Here is an 18164-nt window from a genome sequence, read left to right as displayed (position 1 = left end):
AATCCCCTTACTCCAAAACATCGAAGACAATCATCAGGTCATCAGCCCGGAGAAAACTATGCGTGCGCCAAACTCCGTATGCCACTCAAGCAGGATCAGAACTCTAAAGAACACTTTGCTCGCGTCAACGACAAAAAAGCACCGCCAATTTCTATAGCTCCAGACTCATGCCTTCTCTGATCAACTCGCCAAGCTTGTCGGCCTACAGAATAATATTAGTCTTTGCCATCTGTGAATACTAGTCAAGGTTCAACTTACATAAGGATCCTTCATCATCGTGAAGTGGTTGCCACCCATGACGCCAAACTTCATCCTGTCCTTGGGGATGATCTGGCCCCAACCGTTGTCATCAAACTCGGTTCGGTTGTTCAGGAGCCATGTCATCGGTGCCGGATCCTCCTCCTCACCGGGCGGCGGGCGGGGGTCGTCGGGGTTGGGGCAAACTCCATCTGTGCACCAGATGGCATACGTCTCGGGTGCCTTGTCTTGAGGCATCGGGACAGGCTCATACTCCTTCAGCGCCTTGATCGAAGCCGCGAAGTGAGGCAGGAGCCAGCCGGGAGTGCCTCCGGGCTTGCCTGTTCCAAGCAGTCCGATCGAATCGAAGAAGTGGTGGAGACGCGCGGGAAGCGGGTCGAGCCTGACGGGACACGGCGAGTCGAGCAAGAGGAGCCTCTCGACCTTGTCACCATCGGCGAGGAGCTGCTGGCAGACCTCGTAGGCAATGACACCTCCCGCAGACCAACCACCGATGTAGTATGGACCCTCGGGCTGGCGGCGCTTCATCTCGTTGAGATAGAGTCTGCTGACTGCCTCAATGCCGCAATCAAACTTCTCCGGGCACTTCATGAACGGGCAGTTCAAGCCGTACACGGCGAGGTCGGGCGAGAGATTGGGAATGGAGATGTACGACGTCGCAGAGCCAGACCCGTCAGGCAAGAAGAAGAGCTTCTTCGTCGCGATCTTAGCATTTCCCTGGAGCAGGACCGAGTTGGCGGGCGGAAGCTTGGACACGTCAATGGTCGAGCTCAGCTTCTTGTTCACCTCCGAAAGCTGCGGCGCCTTGGTCGGCTTGGGCTTGGGCTTCGGCGCAGTCCTCTGCTCGACCGTGGTCTCGGTCTTGACCTTCTCTTGGGTCTTGGGCCTCATGCCGAGGGCGTTTTCAACGTCCTCGATGGTGGCATTGGTCACCAGGAAGGTCGACGGAAGATCCACTCCAGTCTGCTCACGCAGCGCACCGAGGATGGTAAGACTCATAAGGGAGTCCATGCCAAGCTCGGATAGGTCGGCTTGGTCTCCGATCTCAGAAGTCGGCACCCCCATCTCATCCGAGATGATCTGGCGAGCCAAACTGACCTCGCTAGTGACTTCACGAGTCTCCTTGACCTTCACCTCGACGTACTCGTCCTTGCCGCTCACGCTCGGGGCGGAGCTCGGGGCGGAACTGGGATCGGTGTCCGAGTCATCATCTTCGGGAGTGCGAGGGTCAGACGCTTCCGACTCTGTCGAGTCCTCCGACTCGACAAGCGGAGCACCCCCGTCGTACTGCGCGAAGAACTTCTTCATCTGACCGACCGTAGGGTAGTCGGTGAAGAGCGTCGAGGAGATGTCGAGATCTAGGTCTTCGCGGAACTTGGCGGATATGGTGAGAGACATCAAAGAATCGACACCCATGTTCTCGAAGGCGGCTTCATCGACAAGCTCGGACATGTCAAGCTCACACTCCTCGGCAATGATCTTCATGACGCGGCTGGTAATAACATTGCCTGACGACTTGGGTGAAGCAACCTTGACAGTCTTCTTGGTCTTGGTCTCGACGACAGACTTGGACACAGACTTGGAAGCAGACTTGGGAGCAACAGAAGCCGGGGCCTTCGCAGGAGCAGCTGCAATGGCAGGCCTCGCGTTTCCAGCACCAGCCTTCTTCGGAGGGGGGAGCATGACGTTCAGTGCCCGGCGAGGGATGTTCTGGAACTTGAGGCCGGTGACAAGGCCGACAACCTCATCGCCGTCGAAGATGTAGACATCACCCTGAGAGATGTTTCCAGGGGCGGGCTGCATGCGGACGTAGTTGCGATACTTCTTGTCGGGCGAGAGCTGCTTGGAGAACTTGACGGATTTCCAACCGTGGGAGATGTACACACTGTTCTCCGAGTCAACGAGGTCAGAGGCGTTGACAATAAATCCGGAGATGTGGCAGCAGCCGTCAATCCAGTAAGGAGCCATGAAGAAGTTTCCATCCTCGGGCTTCGTTGGGAATTGGAGGGAAGCAGTAGCCTCGGTCGTCTTGCCGTCTAGGATAACCTCTTCCATCGCCCTGTATGCAGGAGCATAATCAACCAGGGCCTTGAACAGCTTGTAGGCCATGCCACGGAGCACCTTGTGCGCGCGTCCGGTCTGAAGCTTCTCCTGGAGGATGTCGATCTGAGTCTGGACCATGAATGAAGTGCGCTGCCATTCCTCTTTCCAAGCATCGAGATCCTCGTAGATGACACAGCCAGTGGCATGCTCCTGGATGGTCTTGCCCTCGGGAGTGACACTGATGAACTTGACCGAGACCTCATTCTGCTCCAGATCAGCCTCAGCGACGATCCGGATCAACTGACCCTCAGGAGGAGGGGGAAGTTTGGCGATCAAAGGCTTGGGAACCTCCATCTTGCAGAAATTGTAACCGACAGGAGCTGCACCAGGGCGCAGTTGCTTGTAGAGGTAATCCGCGGCAGTCATGCCCATATCGGCATACAGAGACGACGGGCACAGAGGAGCTTCATTGACCAAGTGGCCGGTGACACACTTGTGAAGCGTAGGCTCCGTGAGATCAGACTCGAAGACGACCGTTCCGGAGTTGGCATGGAGCTCCTCCTTGACTATGCGCTGGCAGGATGTGGTCGAGAACTTGGACTTGATCGGGGCAGCAGACTTTGGTGCCTCGATGGCAGCAGGAGCCTCTCCCTTCGTGAGGGTCCAGTTGTTGTGGTAGTCGAGCCAGTAACGCTTGTTGTCGAAGCTGTATGTCGGCAGAGTCAAAAGATCCTGAGCATCGTTGAACTCGCGGTGGTACTCGTTGAAGTCGATGGGAACACCTGCAGTGTAGAGAGTGCACAGGCTGGTGGTCAAAGTCTTCCATGGATCCTCGTTCCTGCGGAGGGAGGATGCGGTGATCGGTGTGCCATTGAGCGAGGACTTGACCATACCGGAACAAACCGGGTGCGCACCAATCTCGAGCCACACCGTCTTCTCGTCGAAGACCTTCTCGTCCTCGCCAGTGGAGAGCGCAGACCAGAAGTTGACGGTCTCGCGGGCATGCCTTGCAAGATACTCGGGCCCAATAGTGCCACTCTCGCGGATGATTTCACCCGTAAGTGGCGACAGGATGGGGACAGTAGGCTTGTGGAAGGTGACAGCGGATGCTACAGCCTTGAAGGACTCAAGAATGGGCTCGACCTGAGCGGAGTGGAAGGCGAAGGGGACCTTCAGCTTCGTGGCCTTGAAACCTTGGGCACCGAGCGCTTCGTTGGCAGCATCGACGACTTCGGTTGTGCCACAAAGGACGGTCTCTTCTGGCCCGTTCATGCAAGCAATCTCCGTCATCTTGGCACCAAGAACATTGGAGATGGACTCGGCACTGCCCTTGACAGCAAGCATGCCGTGAGTGTACTCGGTACAATCAGCAACAAGGAGCTGCGCCCTGCGGCCGACGAGGAGGACCATGTCTGCAGCAGAGAGAACGCCCGCAACATGCAGAGCAGCGTACTCCCCAAGACTGTGGCCGATGACAGCAGAGGGCTTGACACCCCAAGCGCCCCACATGCGGGCCAAAGCAACCTGAATGCAAGACATGCCAAGTTGGACGACCACGGGAGAAAGCGTGGTGACTTCGGTACCATCCAGCAGAGGGATGAACGATGGCAGTCCCTGGATGCGGGCAAGGCTGTCCAGCTGGTCGATGTCAGCCTTGAACGAGGGCAGGTCGTGGTATAGCTTCTGTGCGAGAGCAGTGTACTGAGAGCCCTGGCCGGTGAAAGCGAAGGCGGTGTTGGTGGCCACCATGGCGATGGGACTGTAGGAGTCCTTGAGCTGAGCCTGCAGAGCATCCTTGGTCTTCGAAATCTCCGAGACGGCGACAGCCACGCGGTAGTTGTGCTGGATGCGGCGAGCGGAGGTCGTGTAGGCCAAGCTGGTCAGAGTAGCTTCAGGGTTCTCGCCGATGAAGTCAATCAAGTTCTGGATGTTCCTCTTGAGCGACGCAATAGACCGTGCCGAGACAGTCACAACGTGCGAGCTACGCGGGTCCTGAACCGTCGGAGCCTCTTTCAGAGGGCCGTCCTCCATGATGATGGCAGTGTTACCGCCAGCAGCGCTGAAGTTGTTGAGGAAGACCTTCCTTGGCTCCGCACCCTTCCTCGGCCAAGCAACTTGCTTCTGCTCAATGTGGACATTGCGCTGAAGCAGATCCTTGGGGAATGTCTTGTTCATGACCCCCTTGATTCCGACGTTGGCTGGAATGGCACTCTTCTTCAACATCATCATGACCTTGATCAGCGAGTTGATGCCAGACGCAGCCTCTCCGTGTCCAATGTTAGCCTTGACAGCGCCGAGGTGGAGGGTCTGGTCGGGCTTGCGCTGGCGGTGGCGGGGCGCGAAAACGTTGGTGACGGAAGTCATCTCGATACCGTCGCCAGCCTGGGTCCCCGTGCCGTGCATCTCAACATAGCTCACATCATGAGCATCGACGCCAGCGTTGGCAAGGACTCTCTTGTAGAGGAACTCCTGGGCGCCGGCATGGGGGTGAGTGATGGAGACAGCCTCGGCAGAGTGGTTGGTCGCAGCGCCGAGGATGCAGCCCAGGATGTTGTCCTTGTCGGCGATGGCGTCCTCGTAGCGCTTGAGGACAACGGTGCCGCAGCCGTCACCACGGCAGTACCCATCGGCGTCGTTGTCGTAGGTCTTGCAAGACCCCGTCTTGGAGAGAAACTGGCCCTTGCTCAACCCGGCGAAAATGTCCGGGTTGGTCAACACGTTCAAGCCACCAGCGCACGCAGTATCGCAGTCACCAGCCCACAGCGAAGTGCAGGCCAGCTGAATGGCCGCCAAACTGGAAGAGCAGGCGGTATCGATGCTGTATGACGGACCAGAGAACTTGAAATAATAATTAATGCGTCCGGGAGCGAACGCACGGACACCACCGGTGATGAAGTAGGTGTCCACATTCTCAGACGCATTAATCTCACGCCAATCGTCCGAAGTCTGACCGTAGAAGGTACCAATGCGGTGCAGCTTGGTCGATGGGGTGCGGTTGGGCACGTATCCGGACATTTCCAGAGCCTCGTATGCGGTTGTCAGCGCCAGACGGCCCATAGGATCAGTCTGGGCGGCTTCACGCGGAGACATGTTGAAGAACCGAGGGTCGAAAAGACCGGGCTCGTCGATGAAGCAGCCGTAGGGCGTGTGGCTCTTGTTCTTGCCCTTTCCAGAGGGATCGCAGTGGGCCTTCGCATCGAAGCGGTCGGCCGGGATCTCGCGGTGGACGTCCAGGCCGGCCTCCAGCAGCTCCCAGAGCTTCTCGGCGGTGGCAGCACCAGGGAACCTACCCGACATGCCGACGATGGCGATCTTGTCGTTCTGTGTGCGGCCCGTGCCGGTCTCAACGGGCCGTGCCCAAGACGAATGGTCCCTGCCAGTGATGGCGGTCTGGCCGCCAGCCCTAAGCGCGGACACAAGGCTGTTGGCAACATTCGTTGCACCAACGGCGGTAACCGAGCACTCCGATTTGCTGAACTCAGTTACTTGCGACACCACCTCTTCCAGCAACCGGTCCCACCGCACGGGTTCCTGCAGGATCTCGCTCAGCGCCAGCTGGAACAGCTCCAGTGTAGACGTGGCGCTGTGGCACTGCCCAGTCACGGATGAGTGGACGAGGCACTGCGGGCGATACTGCGAGAGGAGCTCGCGCGCCGAGCTGTCGAGAATGCTGTCGATGTCGGCCTGGCTGTGGAGGTGGGCGGCGTGGTATGGTGCGTAGACCGGAATAGGCACGCGCGTCTTGTCCTTCACAGCCTCAGTCTCAGTGAAGAATCGCTGAGTGATGGCCGGGGGTCCGCTGATGGTGATGGCCATCACGCTGACGGCGCTGACCCAAGCCTGATTCGACAGCGCGATGCCCTTCTCCTGGTGGAAGTCGGCAAGAGCCGTCTTGGCTGACTCTTCCGAAATACCCGCCACGATAGTAGACCAACTTTGAGGCTCTTCTTGGACGCGCTCCAAGACATCCCTGGCATTTCCAACGACAGCGCCAGCCCTGAATGCAATGCGAACGGCTTCGACTGCAAGAGGCAGGAGGTCACTGAGCGTCTTTGCTGATGCAACAGCAGAGGCAGCGAGAAGACCAGTGCAGAGACCAAGAGCGCGTGTGTTCGCAAGAGAGGGAAGCTCGGTAGGGTTCTCGCCAAAGTACCTGGAAAAGTCAGTATATTGCCAATGGCGGGAGCGAGGTGTTCCCTACCCCAGGTAGTGCGAGAGCTGCGCAAGAGTAACGAGAGAGCTCTCGATCGGGGGGATCTTCAAGCCCTTCTCGTAGTAGGCTTCGACCAATGAGGTGATGGAGCCAAAGTCCGGTATGCTATCGCGCTGCGAACGAGGCAAGCGCTTGATCTCATTTCTGAGGGCGACGCTTGCGCGCTCCAACAGGGTGGTGAGCAGCGCATTGTCTTTCCGGAGAGAGGCTTTCCGCAGAAGCGGGTACTGGTCGGCAGTCTGGTCGCCAAAGATGAGGACGTTCATGGTGATGGACTTCGGATTGGGATTAGGTCGGAGATGAGGAAAAGAAGTCCCGGTATTAGATGGTGACCTGGCGGTTGGTAGAAGCGAGCCCTGCAGCGTCGAGTGGATAGAAGAAGAAGGTTGGTTGATCAGTCAGTCATAGGAAGAAGAGACTGGACCTCTACAGTGGAGGGTATTAAGGGCGAAAGTGGGGAGTAAATGGAGATTCGATGTCTATGGAGCCAGTCAAGGGCGTTTGAGCTTGTTCTTAAGTATGGGGCATTGGGAGGCCTTGGGTTTAATATCTGCCGGCGGGTGAATCCTGATCTTGATCACTAAGAGGCGAGCTTGGGCTGTGAGCTGTGGCGATGACACGACTAGTCTGTCCGGCGGCCGGTGGCATCAAGGATGCCGGAGACGCACAGTCAGGACCTTGACGTGAGGAACGGTAGGCCTGCCGCAGCACCCACCTGGTTGGTGCGAAGCTAGGATGGTGGCGTGCATTGCTGGTAAGCAATGTCACTATTGTTAGCACCCTGAGATCAGACTGGTAGAGGCTGGAGGTGTAGTTGCCGTCACGACCTTTCGGACATTGACAGGGGGTACGGGTCTCCTCAACCCGGGTCCTAACAACGTCCCACCGTCTGTGCTGTCAGCCAGCGTTCCAAAACAGACAGAAGTCTTCGGTTGCAGCTCCATCCCAGCTCTTGCAGGCATTGGATGCATGGCAATATCCAAGATCGAGCTCCGTCGAGCGGTTCATGTGCTTGCGGCGCCAAGCTGCCTCGCAGGACGGTGTTTTCGTACACAGAGCCATGCCGTCACACGTGCAATGGCACTCGCCGCGACGTCAACGGCTGACGGCGAGCGGTACGGGGCGGTCGCAGGGCAGCAGCCTACTCCGCGCCTGACGATTTAGCGGTCGTGTCGCGCACGCTCGTGCAGCGGTGGCCGCAGGCGCACCAGCCGGGAGGGCGCAGGCTATCCGCCGCGCCGGGAAGGCTTGCGGCGATAGCCACGCGGTGGAGGTCGAGTCGAGGCCTCGAGCGGATGGAGCGAGATCTCGCGGCGCGCGCCCCGGCGGAGTCGCTGGCCGCCCAGAGCCGCAGGCTGGTCGCAGGCTGGTCGCGGGCTGGTCGCGGGCTGGTCGCGGGCTGGTCGCTTGGGCGGATGCGCGCCGAATGGGTGAGGTGAGGTGCCCGAATCGACATAGCCCCGGGCCGCTGGCTGGGAATGTCGGAAGGCTGGCGGGCGGTTTGCGCGGAGCACAGGATTAAGCGAGACACTGGCGGCGGCTGCACGGCTGCTCACGGCGTCATAGCCATCCCGGCCTGCAGTTTGGCAGTCCTCAGACCCCGACCCCTGGCCGCCCATCCTCCGGCATTGGGGAGATCGCCAGCGCACCTCTCCAGACTGCGTCTCCAGCGCCTGCCTGTGATCGCTGCGACAACCCTCGCGCTAGACAGCCGGGCGCCGGCAGCCCGCGCCATGGCGATCAATGCGGCAGCATATAAACGCGATATGGGCTGCGGCGGCCCTGGGCTGGCAGTGACACACGCCCGCGCTCTGAAACGGTTGCGCTGGCAGCCAGAGCCGGCCGCTTGAGGGTTAGGACGCAGACCGACTCGCTCGCTCCAAGGGGAGCAGGGCGCGCGACATGGGCGACGGGGCGACTACGCAGTAGGCAGACGGAGGGCCGTTTCTAGACCGCACGGCGAATACGAAGGGTCCAGCTGTCGCGCGCGACTCCGGACTAGTCCCCACGCGGGAGCCAGTGTTTCGTCGCCACCCGCGGTCCGTTTCGAGCAGCGTTGCGGGAGGCTTTGCAGGCAGTCGAGTCTGGCGGCGAAGCAGCGCGTTGGCCGGCGATCAGCGGTGTTGTTGTCCAGCGCACTCCCAATGCGGCAGTCTTAGCGAGCGGCGGAACCCCATTGTCCGTCCCGCATGCTCCTCACAGCCTCCACTCCACCAAAACCGCGTCTGCCGCACCTCGCTGCAACCCCCGCCAGCCTCGTGATGACAGCCAGCCCTCGACAGCACTCGCTTAGCGTCCGCCGCGCGCGACACCGCCAGTGACACCGTCCCGGCCCTCCCCGCCCCCCAGGAAAAGCGCCTGCGGTACAGCATCCGGCCGCCGTGAAGATTCCCCTCCGTGCTGTGTGGGCCAAGCCCGAAACAGGCAGCGGCCCAAGCGCTGACGGATCGGCGTATCCGCTTGCGCCAAGCTGACCGCATCTGTAGGCACCAGCCTGTCGCCGCTCCGCCGGACTCCATTAAGGCCATGAGCCTCCAATTCTGGCCTCCGTATCTCTGGCCGGCTATCGTCTGGCCCTGTCCAGCTAGCCGCTGTCGAGAGATCTGCGACTTTATCGCGCATCCCGAGCAGCGCGGACCAAATTCCGGTCTTCAATATCCGTTGCGTGCTTGTTTGTCAGCAGTCTGGTCCTCTGGAGCCATCACGTACTTTCGGCTTCGAGCATTGCTGCTCTCGGGATTGCCATCTGCAGCTCTCGTTTTTGCAAGCCTGAACACCTCTGCGGCGTCTTCCGTCCGATACGCGCTACGGCTTTCCCTCTGCCATCATACTTCGCCCAGAACCTGGTATCTGTATCCCATTGCCGGACCGTGGGACAATGCCTCTATTTTCACGTGTCGCACGGTACCCTCCATTCCGCTGGCTAGCGGGACGTGCCACAGCCCACTTTGACGTTAGTCCAGTCAGACAGTGGAACTTGCAGAATACTCCCCGATATTGATTACCTGATCTTTATCCCAACTGAGCCGTGGCTTCCACGACTCCCCCGCAGGTTGTGTCTGTGTGGACCTCAGCTGCCCCGTAGGACTACCTCTGCGAAGAAGTCAATGCGTTTCAGATGACCGCACAGCTGCACCTACATGCAGCATTTTTGTACTGGACCCTCCACGTTTCGGCAACCTCCAACTCACAAAGACCACCGGACCTTGGCAGTGTACGGCAGAATGCACCTGCTTCCGGCCTGTTGTTTGAATCCTCCACGTGCCCGGACGTAACACGACTCCAAAGCCCTCCGCCTCGGAGATCTGACGTGCCTCCGACACGGCCGTTGCGAAGACCGTGAAACTCAATTACCCCTTGTGGGCAGGATCCCGTGGGTGCATGGCTGCGTTTTCGAAATGACCTCATCCTGAATCACAGCATCTAGACGTTTGGTGTCACTGGATGAAAGCCGAGCCGATCAATCTGCCGGTAAATGTTGCTGAGCGCACGTGAAGTATTGAGGCAGCCTATGCTGAGCATTTGTACAGTTGTGCCACCGAAATCTCAGGCTACACCGTTCGCTTTCGCATCGACCCAAGAATGTGCTGGCCCTGGCATACTCTACGGTAGCTATGCAAGGGCTGAGACAGGCTTCCAGTGCGCCTGAAAATCGCAACACATTCCTGAAATACACCACTAATCAGCTTACCTACAGCGGGCCGAAAGTGACCAGAGCCATGATCCCGGAAGCTGACGGCCTTTGCTAGCGTGCCTGCCTGCCTGCTGTAAATGCGCAGACGCCACACCGACATGCTGGAGCGCCGTAGGATTCGCCCTGCACCAGGGCTACCTAACGGTTTCTTCTGTCTCGGACACTCACCGGCTCCATAATAACGCCAATCTCAGGAACGTTCCGGTTTCGACGATAAGAACATGGGATCACACGAGGTCCGCAGTCGCATAGCAGCAAGCTGACGGAGGCTATGGTGTGGTGGAAGAGCCCGCCAGTTGAAGCAGCCCATTTACGCCACAAGAACCATCGAGGGGTTTCTGACATGGCAAACACCTTCAGCCCATCAGGACTCCGGGCGATGAGATCAGTCCACGGCATCCGTACATATCGTTATCAATTCCGCTGTTGGGCTGTGCTGACCACGTCGATCATGAAAGGGATTGGCCCGCCAAAGTCACTCAGGTCCTGCTTAGTGAGGCGGACGTAATATTTTTGTTTCGTAGCGGCACACAGCAAGGCCGCCACCACCTAACCCTTGTTGGCGATACGAGTTAGGGACTACTTGCAGCTGATGGAGGGCTTGCGGACAAACGGAGTAAAGTATCGCCTAAACCACCTGCGCCATGAGTAACGCCCACGCTTCCATCGCTCTGTGTCTTAAAGCCGTGCACTGAAATTCTTCTAAAAGCTAATTTGCAATACTGTCGACAGTCCGTTCCACTCCAAAGTTGATCTTCTTGAGGTTCCTCTTGATCTCAGTGGAGATTCCGCTCGTTCTTCCCAGGAGCGGCTGCGGATCGGGGCATAAGGTACCTTGCAGCAGCTGAAAGGCAACTCCACCTCACGGAAGTAGTGCCTCCTCTTGCAGTAAGGCACACTGAAAGCCGTCCCCGCACATGCCAACGAGCTCCGGAATGATGAGTTTTACCCCTGGCCCTTCGCGACTCTAGTGCCGTTGGGCCAGGCCGTTCTTGAGCGTGGAAGTTCACGAAAATCAGCGTTATCGTCACTTCCGGAGTTTCCGCTCCTGCACGATGCGGCAAGCCCCTCGTGTGGTGTGCGAGCAAGGCCATTTCAGTCACACTTGTTTGCGGAGTCGGGGATCCGGATTGAGCCACGTCAAGAAAGTCGAGCCTCTACAGGTTGGCCGAAAATGCGGGTAACGGGCGACAAATGACCTATCGAAGCCAACCAGCGGCCCCCAGCCTATTCAATCGTGATTCTCCTCGCAAGCTTCAGTCGGTCCCGATAGTTCATTTGCCATCAGACTACAGTCGTAGAACACTCGAGGTTCGTCTTGCTGAGGGGGCTCACCGCATATGCTTATACAGCATCACTGAGACGCGTATACTGACGATGCCCAGTCTTCACGGAGAACAAGGCTGCAATGACTGCGAGTCAAGTCAGAAAGAGTCAATACGCCGATGCTTGAGCACATCATCATACTTCTTCCGTCGTCGTTGGCTATAGGCACAAACCTACTAACCGTGATGCCCGTCGATCCAGGTGGGCGGTAACTCGCTTACACGCCGTCGTTACTCGTTTCGGCTTGCAATTGTCCCGGGACAGGATCAGCGGAATCTTGGCAGGAAAAGCAAAGCAGACGCCCACCTGTATGTTCAGCCCGCTGCCTAATTACTCAAGTTGATCCACAAAAGCAAGTCGACGTGGTCCGATTAGTACAAGGGAGCATTTGCTGGCGTGCGCTGCCCCTTGGCTAACCGGCTCCGCCGCGCGACATCCGACACTATTGCCAAATGCGTCACCCTGGACGGTCGTCCCCGCTGTCATCCTTGGTGCTGCTGGGTTCCACTAGACTGGCTATCCAACTCGCTCTTCCACGAGGCAACGGCATCCCCTGGTGATTTATCAACCAGTCATCTGCTGGGACAAGTCCGCCAACGGAACAAGCACTTTTTCGACTGAAAAATGTGTGGAGCACGGCAACCCCTCAGGAACTCCCGAGAGCGCCCCACGAAACGCCCGAAAAGGCTTTCAAAAGGCGTCGAGAGACAAGCAGGCGAAGTCATCAGGCGTGCGTGGTACCCCTCCACTACTACCGCTGGTTTTTGTCCGGTAAGACGGGGATTCCGTCATTCCCGTGCTTAACAGGGTTGTCCGCGGAAGCGTGGGAGAGCTGGCCAGCCTTTAGCCTCTTGGGGAACAGGGCCGGTGTGGGAGCAGGTTTCCAATCACAACACCCACCTATGAGGCTACGCACAACATTGTTCACGACTCCAAGTCTCTGAGAGGCTCATCAAAGGCAGGAGAGCAGGATTCTCAGTTGGTTCTACGACATATTCAGAGAGCCGCAGCGCTTGTGTCCCGCGACGTGCATATGGGTGACGTCAACAACGAACGATGTATCTTTCGCTGTTACAAGAGTCATTTCACTGAGAGATGCCCGGGCCTAGCAACTATGCTTAGTAGCCAAAGCAGATGGATAGACTGGAAGAGCGCCAGCTGTTCCCCGCGAGGGAAAAGAGACGCAGCGGTGAAAAGGCTCAGAGTGCCTATGCTAGGCTTTGGCACAGAAGGAATCCTGGCCGGCTCAACATCGAGTTGCTAACATGATTGATTCAGCACCGGACTCAAAGTTACTGCGGGCTCTACATTAGATGTAACGCATGGGGCGTGTTGCATCTCGGGCGGTGGGCCGAAAACATTTCGCATTCGAAGTCGTTCCGCAGTCCGCAACAGTGGGGCCAGTATTGCCGGAAAGCCAATTTTAGGGTGACTAGGGCGGCTGGCTGTCTCAAGTTAATTGGAATAGCGGTGGCGGATACAGTAAGAATGCGCGAGGCCGGGGTCAAGCGTCATTTTACCACCAAGGCAGCGGAGGAACGACCATGGGCGAAGAACGAGAGGCCGTCGACACGGCGCCATTTTTATCGGAGGCAGTGTGGGAAGATGCAGGGACAGCAGGCGGCGACTGCCAGCGTATCAGGCCAGTAGAAGGAGCAATCCGACAACCAAGCACCGTTGCGGGTAGCCCGTCGTCGATTGTGCGCCGATCGGCGACATCTTGGGCGCGGGCGGCAACGTATCTTGCATACGGCCGCGATCTCCCGCTCTCGCAAATCTGGGAAGCCCCGGCTGGCGCGACCGAATTGGACGGGGAGGAGATGGCTGGCCGTGGCCGGTGTGTCGCTGTGTCGGCGTGCGCCCACGCGGTGGTTTGGGTTCCATGGGAGACGGAGTGCGGAGCGTGGAGATGTGGAGTCGCGATGACCGGCCTTCCGCTGGCGCGTGCCCATCGACGGTCAGCACTCCGCCACACTAATTTTCCCGCTCCTCTGGCTTACCGCCCCGTTGGCAGGATCCTCCCCCAGGCACATTAATAGTGGCTGCAGCAAGTGCTGAGAAGAGGGATTGTTGAGCTGGCGGCGGGGAACTAGGGGATTAGACGGAGCTTGCATGATGAGACATGCTCAATTCCAAAAGGAGCGGCGGCATGGCGGCATGGCGAGGCCCTGGCACCATCAGTGGTATGGAGAGCCAGAGTTGCGATGCCCGCGGCTCGTCGACAGCGTCGCCCCCGGCTGACGGTCGGGCTAAGTAGCGTCCCACGTCGACGTCGTCGTCCTCGGCTGCTTTTCCCACTGCGCTGCTCGACTCCAGCAACAACACCGCAATGCTGTCGTGCGGGCGCAGCAGCGGCATGGGACGGACGCGCGCGCGCGCGCTCGGCAGGTGTCGGTCGCGGTGCGCTGCTGGCGCGGGCGTGTCTGGCGCGAAGGCTCGCTCTGGCCTCTGGCTGGCGCGAAGAAGGCAGGCTGCCGCTCGATTCGAAGACGCTGCCTGGGCGGTCCTGCCGTCGACATCACCACCTGGACTTCGCGGACTGGCCTCTGTCACCACTGTTAGCTCCCGTCGTCAGTCCTGCGGCGCACCCAGCCTCTGACTATTGCCGTGTCAATCAACAATCCCACCCGAGCCGCCCTTCGTTCGGCCGCCTGCGCTTCAGTCCCGCCGCCCGGAGCCCGAGGCCCTCTGGGCTCTGTCCTGGGCGGGAATGCCTTGGAGTTATGTCTTGTGCCCGGCCTGCACCGTTTCTGGCCTTCACCCGCAGCCAGTGTCAGCGACTCCCTTGCCATGTCGAGTGCGTCCAAGCATCACCAGCCCCCCGCTTGCGGTCTCCGTCACGACGTCATTGCTTCAGCACCTAGCCGCAATGGTGGGGAGGCGAGACGCCGCGAAGAAAAAGAAAGCCCTTTCCGCGGGCCAGAAGCAGAGGTACAGCCAGACACGCGCTCTGCGTCTTGCGACAGGACACTGCCATGCCGGCGCCATGCAGCTGGCTACTGAGCACGCTTACTGAGCGCCCTACAGCAAGCGCAGTACGCCCAGCGCGCAGCCGCTAGATCTTGGTTCGTCCCCCGGCAGCCCGGAAGGAGTCATCCAGCAGTCTGCATCTGCGAGAAACATGTGACTTTGCTCAGAAGCGTGCCGCTCCGCCCTTGCTAATGCCCTCTAGTTTCCAATCCCGCCCGCTCGGATGCGCCGCGTAGAGCACGAGCAGCGGGTGCAGGGGAGCCTTGGACATGCCTCGTACCCGCATGAGCTGGGTCGTGTCCATTCTGAGTCTGGCTTTGCGTTCACGGCAGGACACGCCGCAACCTGCATCCCGGACTTAGCGGTCTTGAAGACTTTGACCGAGCTGTGCTGGTCGTTGCTGGAGAAAACGCCTCTCCCACTGGCGGCAGAGGGGTGAGTGAAGCCCGAGCCCGAGTGTGTCTATTAGGTACGCGTCCATTATTGCGACGGGCCGGGGTGCTTGCCATGTCCGTTAGCCAGTACATGGAACGAGAGAATATCTAGCGGAGATGCTGGCGAGGCACCGCGCGCTGTGGACGCACACGGCAAACGATCGGGTTCCATAGCATCCGACATCACCACGAAAACACCCTCCCATCCACCAGCAGCCTTGCTACAATCTTCAGCAGGTCGGGGCTCGGCAGAGTCATTGTACATACCTTCAACCTGCCGCAGGAAATGTAAGCATCATCGTGGTCGCAGCGTTAATCATCCGCAAGCGCCTCGCACCGGAGGCTGTACACTGCCGATACACAGATCTCCCACGGCCAGCAATGCGGTCTCACGGACGATAGAGCAAGTGGAGTACCGGCCCAAAGCAGCGTATTTGGCGCTTTGGAGGCGTTTCAGCTTTCCAAGATGTGTGGGAGCGAGTGGTACAGCTTGCTCTGAATGGACTCGTATGCTTCAAAGGCTGCCGTACAACCACACAAGACCCTGTCGATCGCCCCCTGTCTCCGTGGTCCAAGTCGCCTGTCCATCACCGATGGATGCGTAGGTCCACAAAGGCACATGGCGTGCTGGCAGACAGACCTAATCTCGCGCAACATCAACTTCCCGACCCTCCGGGCTCTTGTGCCCAGCTGACCACGTTGCAGCGCCTTTGCTTCGTCACACTGCAGCAACCTCCCGGATCTCGTGGTGCGTTCCCTACTTCTCTTTCCGCTGCGGGTCCACCCTCGCAGCGGAGCGGACCAACCGTCCATCTGACAGCGGGATCAGAGTCGCACAGCGAAAGCGAGCTTGAAACCCGCATCTCGCTGCCCTTCCCGAGGGAGGCCCACTTATACGCTCTATCAGCTTCACATCATTGACCACACGCTTCTGGGATCGCCTCACATGGAGCTTCAGAGACCGAGAGTCTCGCTCGGCAGCACGAGCGAGCCGTTGTCCGAGGTGAAAGCGGATCAAGCGGGTGCATGTAAGTCTGAGCGAGTCTCGTGTCGTCAATCACTTCCTGTACAGCTGCTGCGCTTAACCTTATTCCATTTTCGGACGACGCGGCCCAACAAGTCGCGACGCAAGCCTCAGTACCAAAGTGCCCTTGCGAGAAGAAACGGATGCTGTGCCCCTCTATAGCGGAGCAATAAGCCAACACGTCCAGCACCAACGTTCATGCGAGGCGGGCGCGGTAGCGAAGCGTGCGAAAGCGAGGTGAACGCTGTGTACCGTGTTGGCACCATGGTTATGATTCTGTTGCACCCACGGCTGTGGATCAGGAGCCCCTGCTCCATGGCTCTCGAGCTGTATGTCTGCCTCTCTGCCTGGCTGCGGCTGCTCGAGCTCCTCGACGTTGGAAGGTCGCACGTGCTCGTTCATGGGAGAGCGGTGGTTCTAGGCATGAATGCCAAGAGTATTGACTTGGCCGCTGAGCTCACGTTCCCCACAAGGCCTAATGCGGATATGACGGCGAGACTTGGAGCCCTCTGGGGTAACTCTCAGCCGCCTGATCTTATCCACACCGCCGAGTCCGCCCCATTGCACTAACGGCCCGGAGCACAACCCCACAGTGGCCGTCCAAAGGGTAAGACCCAGACCTCTTTCTATTTCGCGTGCCACGGCATCTGATCGACGCTTCCTTCGATGATTAATGTACTGTCTTCCTCTGGCGGGTTTTCAAATCTCACTCAACGTACGTAAGCGGCTTGCTATTGCACCACGTTTTTCACTCGCAGGATGCCACGATAGCCGTGGGGCTGAGGCCGTAAACAACTCTTCGATGCGGGGGCCAGTACACTGCTTTCTCGAACAATGTCCAGAAGCGCTCCTTGTGCACCTAACGACGCCCCGCCAATAAGCTCGTCAGCGAAGCTCACCAACCCAACGGGATTTCCGTGCTGTGCAGTTTGTGCGGCCCTCCATCTTTTCGCACGAGGCCATAAGATCTCGGTAAGTCGGCCTACTGGGTCCTGGTGGAGCTGAAAGACGCAGTCCCTCGCAGCGAGACGAATGAGATGGCGGTTCCTCGAGGAATGTGAGTGTGCCTCTCGTGTCCGAGCGTCAAATGATCAGGTCTCATTGAATGGAGACGTAGGCACGGGTGGACGTGAGGCCAATCAACACCCCTCCCTTCGCGCATCGAGCACAGGTTGGTTTCTGCCTTGCACCGAGACCAGAGACCGCCATACAGGATCTGCGATCCGCCCCGCAGGGTACGCTGTCCCACCCAAGAGCTGTCGCTAGTTGCTGAGCTATGTCGGCATTGCAAGACGCGAGAGCGCGAGCATGCGAGGCACCAGGAGCGCGTCCAACCAACACCATCTGCGCAGACCTATCTTGCTCAAGCCAAGCCGGCAAGCCTATCTTTCTTTGCTTCAGCTCCGCATTCGGCCGAAGGAAGGGACCCGCGTTGCCAGGCTTCCATTATCGTCTCGCCCCTCCACCGGCCCTTCTACGCCTTCCAGCCCACCAAAGAGGCGTAGGTTTCAGTAGCTGTTGCTGTCTGCTCCGTGCAACAGCGCTTGTCTTTTCGTTGCGCGTCCTGCGGGGTGCATTACGTAGGGACGGGAGCGGGTGGCTCTGTCGCGCAGACCTTTCGCGGGATCTTCCCGCTTTGGAAAACGACCGATTGACTGAACCGACAGCACCCAGCGGCCGCACCTCGATGCAAGCCATGTCAAGCTGCAAGTGATGGCTAAGAATAAGAGGTGGGTGGAGGATACAGCAGACGGGAAGGATTGCCGAATAGCACAAGAGCGGGAAAGGCTGTGCGACACTGGCCACGCGCTCGCCACATCTCTTGCACCTAGCGTCGTCTAAATTCGTCGGCCAGCCACAGTAGCCTGTTGCCCTCCTCCAACAGCAAACTGTGGATGAGGCGGCGGCGGTGCAGGCACGCGGGCAGTCGGTGGAGGGGAAAGTAGGCGTAAGTTTAGAGCGAGGTGAGACAAAGGTGAGATCAAAGTAGGGTGCGTCCCTACCTTTTTACGCAGCCCCTCCAACACCCAACCCGGCTCCTCGGGCCTGTTCACACCATTCCATCTCAAGGTCTGATGCTCGGGCGTTGGCCGGCTGGTCGCGACGGCTTGGAGCTGGACACGGCGCTGGCAGTGCAAGCCGACTCGGCGTGCTGCTGGTCACTACTTAGACAGTCGGTCCGGACGGGGCAGCCGACGGCGA

General features: G+C 58.9%; 2 protein-coding genes across 2 annotated transcripts; one reads left to right on the top strand and one right to left on the bottom strand.

Annotated features, from left to right (window-relative positions):
* Positions 1–151: 151 nt before the first annotated feature.
* Positions 152–6780, bottom strand: BKCO1_5000212 (polyketide synthase; the record flags this gene model as incomplete). The annotated part of the gene is made up of 3 exons (XM_020276804.1): positions 152–202; positions 259–6454; positions 6503–6780. The coding sequence occupies 3 exons, from the start codon at positions 6778–6780 to the stop codon at positions 152–154; spliced, it is 6525 nt and encodes a 2174-aa protein (XP_020133969.1).
* A 9446-nt stretch (positions 6781–16226) lies between these two features.
* On the top strand, positions 16227–16532 carry BKCO1_5000211 (uncharacterized protein; the record flags this gene model as incomplete). Its single annotated transcript, XM_020276803.1, has 1 exon — positions 16227–16532. One exon carries the CDS (start codon positions 16227–16229, stop codon positions 16530–16532), a length of 306 nt encoding a protein of 101 aa, XP_020133970.1.
* Between the last annotated feature and the right edge of the window lie 1632 nt (positions 16533–18164).

The sequence above is a fragment of the Diplodia corticola genome, assembly GCF_001883845.1.
Source record: "Diplodia corticola strain CBS 112549 chromosome Unknown scaffold5, whole genome shotgun sequence".
NCBI classification, from domain to species: domain Eukaryota; kingdom Fungi; phylum Ascomycota; class Dothideomycetes; order Botryosphaeriales; family Botryosphaeriaceae; genus Diplodia; species Diplodia corticola.
This window is presented reverse-complemented; position numbering and strand designations above follow the sequence as displayed.